We start from the raw sequence: 15,411 nt of genomic DNA, 5'->3' as shown, positions 1-15,411 counted from the left end.
TTATTTTCATGAAGTTAATAAAAAAAGACACATATATATAGATATATATTTTAACACATATATATGCACATATACTATATATATATACACATATATATTAGGGTGGCAGTTGTGCGAGCAGGACAAACAAGCAAAACGGATTTTAGGAAATTAATTTTATTTAACCATCATAATTAGAGAATGAATATTCAAGCATCACAAAATCAAAGTGCTCCTTAATAAAAGTTAGGGAAAATCTTGCAAAATAAATCCATGAAACTTTTCGTTTTAGGGAATAAGGGAATTCTTAATAATTATTCTTGGTCTATAAACTAGGTCAAGGGGAAAAGTCTTTCTCACGATTCCATGAAAAGGAGAATCAAAAATGTTAATTAATCAAACTGTTAATGAGAATCAAAAATGTTAACTTAAAACATAAAATTAATTAAAAGACAGGATGTGAATATTAAAGTGTGAGAAAGCATGTTAAGTTTAGAATAAAAAATTAAGAAAAAGATTTCAATAAAGGAATAACATAAAAAGAGTAGTTGAAACTTTTTATGTTGCATATATATATGCCTACTTGTGTGCATGTACAATGTAATACTATCGTAAAGGAATTCATCCTGATGAAAATCTCTACGTTTTTCCATTAATTTTTTGTTATTTTTATTATTTTTCTAATCCTATTATGTTTAAATATATATTTGCATGCATTTATGTGTACAACTATACAGGTGGACAAAATAATGGAAACACTTCTATACTAATACATTTTTTCATTTTTCTCAAGAAATAATAATAAAACCATTTTAAAACTTCAGATTTTAAATCATGCAATTTCTCATGCATATAACGAAGTTTTAAATTTTTGAATGGCCGACAATTAATTACAAACAGAAAATAATGTTTTTGAACACCTTATGCCAAAAGTTGTAGCAATAGATTTGTAACTTTTGACAGTTATTTTTGTTATTATATGCAATAAATATACGAAGTTTTATAAGCATAGCTTAAGCAGATATGGAGATTTTTTATAAGGAACTAATTTTTTTTGTCTTAGGTTTTTTTGCTATAACTTTAAAAATATAATTATAATAATAAATATAATAATATATAAATATAATAATAATAATAAATTTATATATAAATGTAATTACAATAATGAATATAAATATGAAATATAACTTAAATAAAGTTAAACAAAATTCTAAGAGTAATTTATAATTAATCACAAAATTTTTGAATTTGAAAACAATTTGTTTAAAACTGTGCAATATATAATTAATTATTATACTGCACGTGCACAGGAAAAATTAAACTTTTTTAATGATTTTTTTAGTGAATCGTATTTGGCAACTGATTAAAAAAGTCTGATTTGAATATCATAAAAATTTTAAAAGATTCAAGCAATTTTCTAAATAGTTTTCGTGCTTTTTAAAAGAAAACTCAAAATGTTAAAGGGTTTTCTATAAATAGTATTTTGTATTATAAGACAGAAATTAATAGAAAAAGGATAATACCTTATAGTAAACGTTACTAAAAAAGTTACACCAAAATGTGATGTAATAAGGAAAGAAAATAGGTGAAAAAAATGATACCTCTATGGGGGATGATTAGGACAGCAGGTTTGTCGCGGCGCGAATTTTCACGGTGATTTCCGTGAAATTCTCATCTTTTTTCCTAAAATCCGTGAATTTCTCAATATGTCTTAACTTGCGCGAAAATTGCTTAAAATGTTATTTTTTTTTAATTTATTATTTTTATTAAACAGAATTTTTTTTTCCTGAACCTTAAATTGAACATGTAAAATTGATTAGATATTTGGTGGAGTGAATCAATAGCAAAATGACATGAAAATAGTTCAGAGATAAGAGATAATCACACTCTTGTCAACTAAGGTGGTCTTTCTACACCTAAGGAGGGTAATTACCTTCCTGAAGTCAGTAAGAGTACAAAAGAAATTAGAATCACAAAAGAAGGAAAATGTTATAAATCAAATCTTAGACAGAAAAATTGTTATACATGCTATTGCACTGGGCAATGAAATTTCTACTGCCTCTCTACATATCCAGTTAATTTTTCCTAGGCGACTTCTTGTGATTTATTAAATATGGATCAGTTTCTAGATGAAGGGGGGACTAGTAGTTACTAGGGACTTGTATCTAGTAGTTTGAATGTAGAATGTTTGAGTTTTCACAGCAATTACTTCTTACAAAGCAACGGTAAAGGAATTGCGTGTTGATGAAGGAAAATTTATTCAGTTTTGGAAATCAAAGATCGAAAGCTTCAAAAGTGGCAATTTGAAGTTTGTCGGTGCCTAAAAACAGCTTTGGCGTAGAAAGATCGTTTTCTAAGTATAAAAATGTGTTAAGTGATGAAAGCAGAAGGATAAATGAGAATAATCTGACAATGTACTATACATTGTACCAAAATTCTGTTCATTTAAATAAAAATATTAATATTGCTTGAAATTCAAAGAAATACTTTTGTTGTGTATTTTGAAGCTTTTTTTTATTATTTACGCAATTTCTGTCTTTTGCATCATTTATGTAATAAATTTTTTTGTGTTTAGAATTTGTGTAATTTTCAAAATTTCCCGCGATTTTTCTGCGAATTTGGGGTCTTTTTTCCCGTGACAAACTTGCAGCCCTTGGGATGATCCCCAACAATGTCTTGTTTAATAAATCTTCTTTTAAAAGTACAAAATGAAATATGTGGAAACCCCCTTATCATTTTGAGCTTTAAGTACAAAAACTACTTAAAAAATTGCTTGAACCTTTTCTAAATTTTTAAGATATTCAAATCCAACTTTTTTTATTAGTTACCAAATATGATTCCCTACAAAATTAAAAATTTTTTTTTTTTTTAATTTTTTAGTGCATGCACTACTGTAAACTACTTTCCTTACTCATATCTAAAGCAGTTATAAACTAATTTTTTTCAAATTTTAAAGCAATAGTTTTGTAATTTATTTTAAATTTCTCCGAAAAAATTAGTTTTTTTTTTATAAAAATGTTCATACCCCTATAAATATTTAAGCTAAGCTTACAAAATTTTGTGTAATTATTGCACATAATAACCAAAATAACTTACAAATCTTGTTCCAGTTTTTTGCATAAGAGTATTCCAAAACATTAATTTCTGTTTGTAATTTATTGTTGGTCCCCCAAACTTCTAAGAACTTTAAACTTCATTGATATGATTGAGATATCACATGATCTAAGAACTTCTGAAGTTTTAAAATGATTCTCCTATTATTTTTTGAGAAATTTGAAATAATGTATTAGTATAGAAGTGTTTCCATTATTTTGTCCACCCACTGTGTATATATATATTTGAATAAAATTTGTTATTTATATGCTACACATCTTGCAGATCTTAAAAAATTAGAAAATTTTAAATATTCCATTCATAAAACATATTATCTACAAAAATTAAACTTTAGAAAATGACAATACTGATTTTAATAAAGGATGTTGTTATCCTGTTTTCATATTGGGTTAATTCCATTCTTGCAGATTTGATTTTAAAAACTGGTTGATTATATAATCCAGGAATTTTGCAGTCACTGTATTATTCGAACATCTAATTCAAATCTATTATATTTCAACTTGTGGAATACTTATATCTCTCATAGATCAACTGTTATTTTCATTGAGTATAAAGTTTTAAAATTTTTCTGTCTGAAAGTTAAGAGCCATATTTCTTTAACTACAGTAACTCATTTAAAAGATCTGTAGATTTTAACAAGACATATTTATGTTGAGAAACACTTAAAAGTTTTTTTATTATTATGCTTCTGTAATTAATGCTTTCTAATTTTAAATTGTTTGTATTTTTACAGTCTCAATCCTCAAGACATCAAGATCTTGATGCCTATATTATGCCATATCCTGCCCCGGCATCAACCACCTTCAATAAATCAAATTTGAAGAAACCTCTCATTGTCATAAGTGCTCACCCTCATCAAAAAACGTTTGTAAGTTATAGAGAGATATAAAGATTTTTAATAAGTGAAGTAACAACATTCTGTCTTGTGAAATTTTCAGATATTAAATTTATCAAGAAACTTCCATTGTATTTTTAAAAATAGTGTTTATGTGAAAAAGATGACGGAAAGTATAAGTTTTAAACAAACATTTTATTAAATCAATTTTTATTTAATCCATAGTAAGAGCATCATAAACTGATATATTCGTTTACTACACTTCTATTTTCTTCCATTACATATACATGTTATGGATCAATAGATAGTACCTCTTTGGAGTTCTTTGACTCACTCATTAAATTAAGTTTTCAGAAAGCGAGAACATGGAAAAATTAATTAACTGCCTCCTCAATAGTACCTAATGTGTTTTTAACATTTAACTAAGTAATAACAAAGAGTTTGTTTGAAGCACTAATTTTTACAACAAAAAAGTGACTACCAATTACTATAAAGTTGCCTATGAATGAATTATTATGTTACAAAAACAAATGACATATTTGAATTTTTTCTACATATGAATTTTTTTGCATTCAAATAATGGAGAATAGCTACAACCGGAAAAGTATGGTTCCAATAATTCAGTCAGAGCCATTGAGAACTCTGACTAAACCCCCAATCTTAATTTTACTTATTGATCGCTTATTGTTAAATTTGCTGCATATCTAAAAAGCTATTTACATCAATGAAAAAATATTTGCACATAATTATAAAGCTTGTTTAGACAAACTGAAAAATATTTCATTAAAAAAACTTTGATTTATGAGGGAATTTTGTATTTAATTATTGTTATTTTAAATAAATGACAAAATCCTTAGTTTAGAACAATAGTTTCTATAAAATTACATTTTAGAAATGTGTCTTTTAAATAACTATACTGTTTAGTAGTTCTCAATAGTTTGTATGTAAAATTTTAACTTAATTTAAAATTATGAATTTCAAATTATTAAAAAAAAAAAGTTGACCTTGCAGTTCAAGTTTTTTTTATCATTACTAAGTAATAAAATAGAATAATTTTTCAGATATTTTTTTCAGTTTGTTATCTTTGAATAAACAAGTTTTATAATTGTGTTCAGTAATTTTTTTCTTTTCTTAATTTGATTAAAAGGTAATAAAGATATGGTAAATTGCTCTGAATAAAATTGACCTATCTCTATTAACTTTCGACTGTTTCCCAACTAAACATTGTTGAGATCATACTTTTCAGACTGTGGTTAATTCCCAAATTTAAATGCTCAAAGTCTAAATTTGCTAATAGAGATATGTTTATTAAAAAAAAGTAGCTTATTTTGTCTGTTTTTGTAACTTGATGAAGGAATGAATTGAAGAGCTGAGTGAAATTAAAGTGAGTAAGTGACATTTTAAAAAGTATTTATTAACTGCTTACATGATTTTATTTTAATTTGGTTGTGGTAAATAAAATGATGCAAAGAATTATTTGCCAGCCATCCTTTCTATAATGAAATAGTTTGGATACCACTTTTGTCTTCTTCCTCTGATTGTAGACACTCTGAAAATATCACTTACATGTTTCATCCCCATAACTCTTCAATTATGATTTCTATTTTAATCCTAGGGAAATCACCCTTTAAATACTTAATGGGACTTACATCAATTCTTCCTCTTTAGATTCTGACAGATGTTTTAATTCTGTTGCTATAAAAGCTAGAATGTCTTGACAGGCATGAGACCCTTAATCAGATTCATAATTTCTTCTTTTTCATCACTTATTTTTTTCTTGTTTACCCTTTTTAATTGTTCCTACGTTTGAGGAAAAATAACCACAATGCTGTAAATTTTTTCTTGTAAGATTTTGAAAATATATAAAAATTAATCTAATAATGCTTTTCTATGGATTAATAAGACTATGTTTTTTTTATCAAACTATAGTCTGTTTTGTTTTCTGAGATTTCTCCGTTTATATCACAAGTGTCATTTTTATTTGGTAATATCCTATTTAATTGAAACTTTGTTACCAACATTCCATTGATCCAAATAAAAAACTTATTTATTATTTTTCTTCAATTAAAATATGGCTTTTATTTACTTAGAATAGTCTGCAAGTTGTTTCTCCCAGTGGTGGTTCATCCTGTGATGTGATTTATTGTGTTTAAAGTTACAAAATATTTCAGCTGCTTTTAAAACATCTCTTCATTGTTTTTAAATAAGATTGCCAAATTAAATTATTTATGAAAAAGAACACAGAAAAAAAGAAAAATAATTTGGTTTATTTTTCCTTAGCAAAACTTTAAGAATATGGGGATGAGGTGAAATGATCTTCATGCTTACATTCTTCATATTTATTATAAACTCGAAGAAGGGGATGACAAAAATAGCAAATTAATTTTTTTTAAAGAGAAATCTCTTTTTTAAACACAACAGGAAAAGATAACAAGGGGGAGCAGAATAAAGAAAGTGTGAAAATGGAATGTATTAATAAAAAATACAGTATTAAATAGTGGGGAAAGCAAAATTCTGACCACAACTTTATGTTTAATTAAAAGGCGATTTTATAGCGTTACTGATTCTTAAAAGAGGGATTTTTCTCATTTTAACTGGTTATTTTTAAAAACTGAGTAACAAAAAATTTATCAACAAATGACTGCATAACATCATTTATGAGTTGCTAATAGTATGTAACAAAAATAATTACTCTATTACCCTTGTAAATTATGTAACCTTAATTTGCACGGGCAATTATTTACCTTCTTAAATTTCTGTATATTTTCGTTAAAATTTTCTTTTTCAAATCGTAACCATCCTATTACATTTCAATGTAGCCAAATGTGATTTGATCATGACATTATCATAATAGACATTTTAAATTTTTGTAGAATTGTCTGCACCGATCTATAATTCACAAAATCAAGTTTATCACTTTTTTAACTTCAATCCATTGATAATCAGCAAGAAATGATAATTTGTTCCATATTTGAAATATTTCAAGTTTTAATTTGTTTATTTGTTTTGATTTTTAAAAGACAAAATTCTTAATTTCTGATGTTTTATTATTTTTGATTTTTTTTTCATTTATTTATTTATTAGTTCTTTTTGCTCTTAGAAATATGATGATTTGAACTGTGGGACCAATATGATTCAATTGCTTGTTATAGGTTGATAAATTAATTCAACATTTAGATACAGAATATGAATTATGGTCATCAATAACTATAAGTACAGACACTGGAAATGTTTGTAATGTCTTTGATGATAGTCAGTCTTTTGAGTCTTCTCCTTGTATTGAGTCTTCTTCACATATCAAAAGATCGGAAAGTTACAGTGCAAGCAGTGAACAAGATGGTGCTTCTAAAGGTAAAACCAAGTACTGATGTTCATTAAGGCTTGTGATATTTCCACTAATTCATGGGATTTCGTAAATGTCAAAACCATTGATTTACAGACTTCCACGAATCAATAATTTATATTTCGATAAAATTTTCCTAAACTTCTGCTAATCAAAAATTTAAATTTTGTTACTTTCTTAAAATCTCGTTAACAAGACATTTATACTGCCCTTACTAGCACCCTCTTTTTTTCTTCCTAAGTTCTTATTCATATGCAGTGATAGAATTGTTTTAATGCAGATTTGCTAGAGAAAGATTCAACTTAGACTCTTCAAGAAAACTAGACTGAAAAAAAAGTTTCAGAATTATTTTGACTAGAATTAATAACTACTTGTGCAAACACAAGACTATAAAGTTTGATAATCTAAAAAGTAATTTCAAAGTAGCAAATATTTAAATTACCTTTTGCTAGAAGAAAAGGGCATTTTTTGTTATTTTTGTCCATTTATTTTTAATTTTAATGAGTAGCTCATTCCAATTAGTAGCTAAAGTAATATTCTATCAATGATATTTATTAACAACCGTTTTTATTTGGCTACAATTAGATCAAGTTTTTAATACAATATTACAACATGGAAATTTCAAATCGTGCATTTCAATGCCCTTTATACCATGGTAAATTCGTGTTTCAATCTTCTTTTCTATTGCAGTTAATGCAATTGATATTCTCATGATTTTTAAAATTCTGATTTTGTTAAGAAACAAAAATTTCAATTGTATTTATTAGTCAGTTTTGCTGTGACGATACCAATATTTTTCGACCAACTTTTTCACAGTTTAGCTACTGATACCAGCGTGGTTTTTTTAATCCTGATATTTTCATACGATATAATAAGGAAAATAAAAGAAGTCACATTTTTAGTTATTGCTTTTTAATCGGTTTGATTTGCACTAAATCCATGCATCTTTTTGATCATTAAGCAGTTTATTGCATGATTTTTTTAAAATCTTATTATTATGATATGGGAAATTCAAATTGTGCACCTGAATTTTCACCATTTGAGGCAATTATTCTATCGTTTTTGATGAAGGGTGTTAATAATGTAATGTAATTAACACATGTTACATCTATTTTCAATATTGCCTTAATTTTATGTTTGAAAAATTAATCTCATTCCTAATTTAATACTTCTTTTAGCTTTGGCACCATTTTAAAAGATGCTTAATTATACCACATTAAGAATAGGTGTTAATTAAATACCAAGTAATTTACTGGTTGAACATCATAGGACAAGATGCATATTGTTTGATTTTTTAAAAGGTTCAGATATTCTATTAATTAATAATTCTGTTTTTTAAGGTTTTTCATGTGGATGGGGTGATAATGAGTACTATCAGTGTGAAAAATCAGAATTCAAAAAAATGGTGAAAAATGCAAGTTTAGTAATTTTAATTAATTCTGAAGATTACAACAAAACCCGTATTTGCAGACAACAGGTAAGAGTTGATTTTGAATTTATAAGAGTGTGGAATAGTAATAACACTTAAAAGTAACAGCTAATTTCTTTTCACCCAATCTGCTTTTCCTTACTTTTGCATTGTAGCTGTAAGCAGTTTCTTTTAGTATTTCTTTCTAGTTTAAAAATAGACTACTATGTAGACTACTGCACTGTTTAATCTAAACATTTATAATTGTTTTTAATTCGAAAACTTAATTAAACTTAAAAATCTGCAACATTTTATGAGCAGCCATGTTCCAAGTAAACAAAAAGATTATTTTTCAATTTAAATATGAATCGAAAATTCTTATGATGTCTAAATATTTATATGTATAGTAAAATTATTATGTTCTCCAAGTTTTCTTTTTAATTTAATTTACAACATTAAAATTTATAGAAATAAAAGTAATAACAATTTATACCTCAGTTTCATTTTATTGTTTGACTAAGTGAAAATGGTTACAAATTTGTGCCCACTTTGTCTTGTTGCCAAGTTATTTAAGTATCGTAATTTCATGCATATTATCTGCTATGGCATATAATCCGCCATTGTCTCCTTTACACCCAAAGGGAAAACTTTAATCGTATAATCCAGTGGTCTATAGGGCAGTTCATTTAATGCAGTAATTTACTTTGACTTAAGATAGAAGTAACACGAATACACAAAATAACTTTAATTTATTAAAGGACTTAAGAATAAGGGTGCAAATTATTTAAAGGGCACAATAGATAAATTTCATTGTGAATACAGGATATTATTTATTTTTTACCGTAAGTAAAGTTTAATATGAAACCTATAGTATTGATACTTCCCAACATATAATTCTTATTTTTTTCCCGGATTTTTTAGTGGCCTGCAAAATTTTAAGTTTTAAACTTATCCCATAGTCTGCAAATATTTGACAAAATCAGAAACAAACACACGATGAATAATAAAAATACTATATTTTTACCTTAGAGAGATAAATATAATGAAGTGAAGCGCTTTACATTAATCACTGAAACTCAGATTCATCAGAATCAAAAATAAATAAATTTAACCTTCATTTTGGTTGAAAAAGGTTTGATTCATCATATTTATCAATGTCATCATTATCTATTTCAATGTCACCTGGCTATAGTTCACATTTACTAAAGTTGTTTCTAATTGTTTCTTGAGTTACTGCTCTCCAAGCAGTCTTCATCCACTCAACGCTCTTACCTCAAAATCTTCACCACAAAACATTCTTATATCTTTTCCACACAGTACTAATGCAGATTAGCATCACCTCCTCATTCATCGGTCCTCGTGGATTAGTTTGGATCATAATATCCTTTAGGAAGTTTTCTTTAGGGGCACACTCTTGCATATGAAAACAAACATTGGAAGCATTTTTTCATCATCTGCAACACATGTTAATACAACTGTAAAACATTCTTTTTCATATCTTGTTCTACTAATCAGCGCACTGTTAGAACGAATTGTTTCTTCAGAATGTTTTAGTAGCATATTGAAACTCACTGAAGCCTCGTCTAGATTGGAAATTTCACTTTCCAAAAAATTATTTTCTGAAATGAAATTATTTATGTATTCCAGAAATTTATTCTTTTTCTCTTCTTAATCATTCAGTAATTTTTAACTCACAGTTGCCAGGTTCCAGATTGTTAAATGTTTTCTTTGCATGAACCAATAGCACCACATGGGGTTGGCAGCTAAGTTCTGTATTTCTTTATTTTCTACTATTATTTTAGCATTCTGTTAAATGTTGATGGTAGAAATACTGTGCTCTTTTTCTATCTCTTCTAAAATGCTGTGATGAAACAGAATTTCTAAATCTTACTATGCCTGCATGCCTTGCCAAAATGATAGTTTTAACAGTTACTTGCAACTAATTTTTCTTTGTTTTTGTGCCATAAGCTCACATTTCATTCATCCCCATCAAACAAATGACCGACTTTGGTTACCAGATTCAGCTTTTAAAATCATTTAACTTTAAATTCAGCTCTATAGCTGACACAATTTCTTTTAGATATGGTAATTAAGGTTTACATATCAGTATGTACGTCAAACTCATATGATAGAAAGCTGTGAAATAATATCCTTCAATCAAAAACATGAGGAGAGCATGCTTTCACCACAAATGCTTGTTGCTAAAACTGCAGGTGAAATAACTTATACCAAAGCCCCTCCCTCTGGCAAAATCTATATCTGAGCTAGTTGGCAGCGGCAGGAAACAGGCTAGCAGACACATGATCATGTTTAAGGGGACTTCATACTGGGTATTCCCTTATTTTTTTATGTCTGACAAAAGTCAATAAAAAGTTCGCATTGTCTGATGTTGCCAAAATAATTTCAGCAAATATCTTCAGTGACAATTTCAAATGCTTTTTGACAGTTAATCTGCGGATTGTATGCAAGAAATTATGGTGCATATCTTATGCATCTTGACTTATTTGGCTAAAATTTAAAAATAATGCTTTTCTCATCGTTCTAATCAAAAGTTTCAATAAAAACAACTTTTGACTTTAATTAGTGAGAATTGCAAGTACAGAAGTTTCGAAATGAAATTTTACTTTTTCGTGAGTATCACAATTCTTCTCAGCCATTGGTTGCCTCATCCATGCTCTTCTTTAAGCTAAGTGTCATTCATAGCATTTATCACACATCCATAGATATAAATTATCCAAAATTTTGTCAGATTTTAGAACACTCAGTATTTAAACTGGTTTTAATGTTGCAAGTGTCTGAAGTAAATAAAAATGTTGTTAATACAATTGTTAACTTGGAAAGAGTTAATATGTGCTTAAAAAATTATAAATGGTACTTTTTTCACTTTTCTGTTTTATTTATTTATTAATTATTTTATCTTAACATATTTAAGTCTACATTTTAAGTAAAATAATTTTGTATTAATTTATATTATTTATACTATTTTAATGGCTTGATGCATTGAAAAATTCATAGATCTTTGTCCCAAGTTATTGTGTTATAAACTCTTTAATTTCACATTTTAAATGCATTTAATTGTTTTGTCTAAACATATAAATAGTTTAGCTTTATTTGAATCTTTATTTAGACCCTTACGCTTATTGTATTTAAAGGTTTTTTTTTATAAGTAAACATGTTGTCTTTAGGTTTACAAATTAACTTCGGTGGATTTCATTTTGTTAGAAATAAAAGATTGAGTTCACAAAATGTTTTTCTTTAAAGTCAACACAGAATGTGATTTTTCATAAGTATTTAAAGGTATTGCAAATATTTATAAAAGCTTTAATGTTCCAGGCCTTTTATTGTGAACAACGAATAGAAGTAATAGTTATAAAGTACGGAACTTTTCAAACTGATACACTCCTTTTGAATTTGTACCCAGAACAGGATATGTTGGAAGTAAGTTATTTATGTATTTATTTGAATTAAATTTTGGCTATAAGTAACATAGAGATTAGCTGATTTCCTTTTCTTATAACTTTCTGTCCTTCATTTTTTTTTTAATTAGTTATTCTCTAGAATCATTTAAAGATAGTTATTGTATGTAGTTTTAACAATTAATGAAAATGTTGTTATTTCAGGGTTCATTTATTCTTAAAAGGAAAATAGTTATTAGACCTTAAAATTGGTTTTAATTTTTTTTATGTCAGAAGAAAACCTTTTACTTTAAAATAAGATACTAGTTTTTTGTAATCTATTTTTTCCAATGATATTAGAAAAAGTTGTGCTAATATATACTTAAGTCTATTATTAGAGTGTTAAGAAATTTTATCTCTGAAAAATATTTACACTGTATGTGGCAAATGCTTTACTGATGTGGTGCTTAACTGAAATGAACTTTTCCAATTCCTTGTTAGTGCCACAGGTTTAAAAAGTTCGTACCTCTGTAATTTCAAGCTCATATATTGCTTTTTTTAATCTATTTATGCACATCACTAGCTCATTTTTCATATTTAGAAGTGAATTGGCAATGTAACACAAATTTTTCTCAGTTCTGTTAGAATGTTATTTGTTGCAGGAGTTCATTTTGTCACTGCAGTAATTCAGTGATCTGGTGGCTTTCCAGTGCTGTGTTCAAATTTTGGTGAGTGATTTATGAGCTGTTGCAAGAAAAGCAACTTGTATGAGGAAGGAAACATGTGAATAGTCACCAATTATTTTTTCTTTATTGTAAAATATGCCTTTAAGGGTTTCTTTTGGCACATAAAAAATTTAGGTGAAGTTATTTGTACTAGTTATATGTGTGATATTTCAGTGACTTTCTATTTTTGTTCTGCCTTTATAAATTGCTGCTATTACAAAAAAAAAAGATTTGATTCACTTTGGCCATAAAACATTTAAGGAAATTTTTACAATCCTATTGGGATTATAATATGAAGAATGTTATGCTTTCCAAAATTATTGATATAAATTTTTATTCATATTTTACTTTGAATTTAACAACTTGCGTGAGACAGAGAACATATAAAGGGTAACTAAGGATTTTTAATTTTTTATCCCAATTTTTAATCAAGACACATACACAATTTTTATATTAATTTATTTAATTAAATGCTTTATTTTGGTTAAAAGCAGTATTGTTTCAACCGTATTATCATCTGATAATTCATTGATGCATTGCATGCTGGAATATTTGAATATGGTTACTAATATATTAACTAAAAAGATGTTGATACGCAAAAATCGTAGTGATTAATAAAATGATTTATTTTTGATAAAGCTGATAATAGATGATAAAGCTGAAAAAAATCTCTTAAATTGCATATCCCAAATTATTTTATGCACTTTATAAACTAATCAAGTTCATTTGGTTTTTTTACATAATAAAATGGTTTATCTCTGCTCTATTACATAAGTTACAAATAAAACTATAAAACACTGGAATGACCCTGATTAGGGTTAACGTGTGACTAAACCAAAAGTGATCAATTTATTATTATTTAGATTATTACAAGTGGCACTTCAGTCAGTGTCAATGTTATTTGAAACCTGTGTTTCTCATCAGTTTTTATTGGCTTTTCTTTATTTCTTCTAGTTAATTGCTTAATTGTTTTAAGTTGTTTGTCTAGTTGTTGTTTTTTGATTTAAGTCACTGTATATATAATTTATACAAAAATCAGTCAAACATGTATAAATTTATATGCAGAGGTTGGACAGAATAATGGAAACTCTTCTATACTAACACATTCTTTGATACAAAATAAGAATTGTATAGAACCCCTTATCATTTTGAGTTTCTACTTAGAAAGTTGCTTGAAACTTTTTAAATTTATATGTTATTCAAATCGGACTTTTTTCATTAGTTACCAAATATAATTTACTACAGAATTATGTCAAAAAAATTCATTTTTTACCTGTACAGTATGAAAGAACTACTTTAATTACGTACGTATTGCCCAGTTATCAACAAATTTTTGTTCAAATTTAGAGAAATTTTTTTTTCATTAATTTTGAATTGAATTTTTGAACTTCTCAAAGCTTCAAACTTAACTGATAAGTATGAGAAATCACATGATCTAAAGTGTTTCTAAATTTATAAAATGTTTCTTAATTATTTCTTGAGAAATATGAAAAAATATGTTTGTAAGAAGTGTTTCCATTTTTTTTTTGTCCTCCCTCTGTACGTAGTGCTGAAATTATCTGATCTTGTCCTTCAAAATATTAGTTCATTTTTTGGACAAAACTTAATTGTATTTAAATTATATTATAATTAAGTTGTTAATTAATTTAATTATATTCAAGTTAAAACGTGTAGGCATTACTTGGAAACAGTGTCACTTTCCGTGAACAAAAAGTAAGAAAAAATAAAGCATTTTTTTTTTCCAAAATTTTTTTTTTTAAAAAAGTATCTTTTTAATGTTGTCCACTTGATTATAAGTTACAAATGAGGCGAATAGTTTCGAAACGAGCTAAGTCCAATTTAAAAATTAAAAAAGGAGTGTTGCAAAAATATTAATGTCTTTCACTCAGACTATTTAATTTTGACAAGTGCTTTTTTAAAGGACTACTTAATGCTATAATTTAAGGACAGTTTTATTTTAAAAAGAATAATTTTACTTTTAAAATTTTTTTAATATATTTTTTAAAAATTAAGCTTTTTAAAAGTGTGTGGAACATGTGACATGGAAATTCCTTTTTTTTTTTAGTAAAGTATAAACTTTTTATTTTACGACTGAGTCTTTGTTTTGAATAGTTATGTGATTGTTTTCTTTTTTCAGATTTCTAGTGAACAAATAGTTAAGTTTAATGAAGGATATCCTTGCAATGATTTTATAAAAAATCTAAAAGAAGAAGTTATTAAGTCCTTAGAAACCAGTAAAGACAGAAACACCTACAAAGATAAAATACAGAATCAGGTTTGTTGTTATGCATATTTTCTAACCTTTACTTTGAACTTTATATAAAGTACAACACTCTTGTGACTACCTTATAAAGATTAGTTATTTTTAAAAAATTCATTAGCTTTTTTGAGATTGAGAATTCACATCCAGGGTTGGGTTTTTGACGTCAAAAAGTGGTTTTTGACATGACAGGGGTATAATACTGGTTTAAACCGTCAAAAACCCGTCGAAAATGTCAAAAACTGAAGTTTGCCAAGAAAATATATTAACTTCAAAACTACCAACAGTTGCCATGCATTATATTGAAATTTAATTATATTATAGGTAATCAGCAGGTTTTAAAATATTTTTT

The 15,411-nt window shown here is 26.7% G+C and overlaps 1 protein-coding gene across 3 annotated transcripts in view; it reads left to right on the top strand.

The window, feature by feature from the left end:
* The window catches only part of LOC107439186 (uncharacterized), a 62,065-nt gene that overhangs the window by 33,760 nt on the left and 12,894 nt on the right, over positions 1-15,411 (top strand). For all 3 annotated transcript variants that reach the window (XM_016051692.3, XM_016051691.3, XM_016051693.3), the window contains exons 10-14: positions 3,827-3,961; positions 7,081-7,279; positions 8,612-8,748; positions 12,013-12,117; positions 14,937-15,074. In XM_016051692.3, coding sequence (XP_015907178.1) covers positions 3,827-3,961; positions 7,081-7,279; positions 8,612-8,748; positions 12,013-12,117; positions 14,937-15,074 — 714 coding nt within the window. The remainder of the gene's footprint in view (positions 1-3,826; positions 3,962-7,080; positions 7,280-8,611; positions 8,749-12,012; positions 12,118-14,936; positions 15,075-15,411) is intronic.

This window comes from Parasteatoda tepidariorum, chromosome X1, assembly GCF_043381705.1.
Source record: "Parasteatoda tepidariorum isolate YZ-2023 chromosome X1, CAS_Ptep_4.0, whole genome shotgun sequence".
Classification (NCBI taxonomy): Eukaryota; Metazoa; Arthropoda; class Arachnida; order Araneae; family Theridiidae; genus Parasteatoda; species Parasteatoda tepidariorum.
The sequence above is the reverse complement of the archived record's forward strand: the minus strand, read 5'-3'. Positions and strand labels throughout refer to the sequence as shown.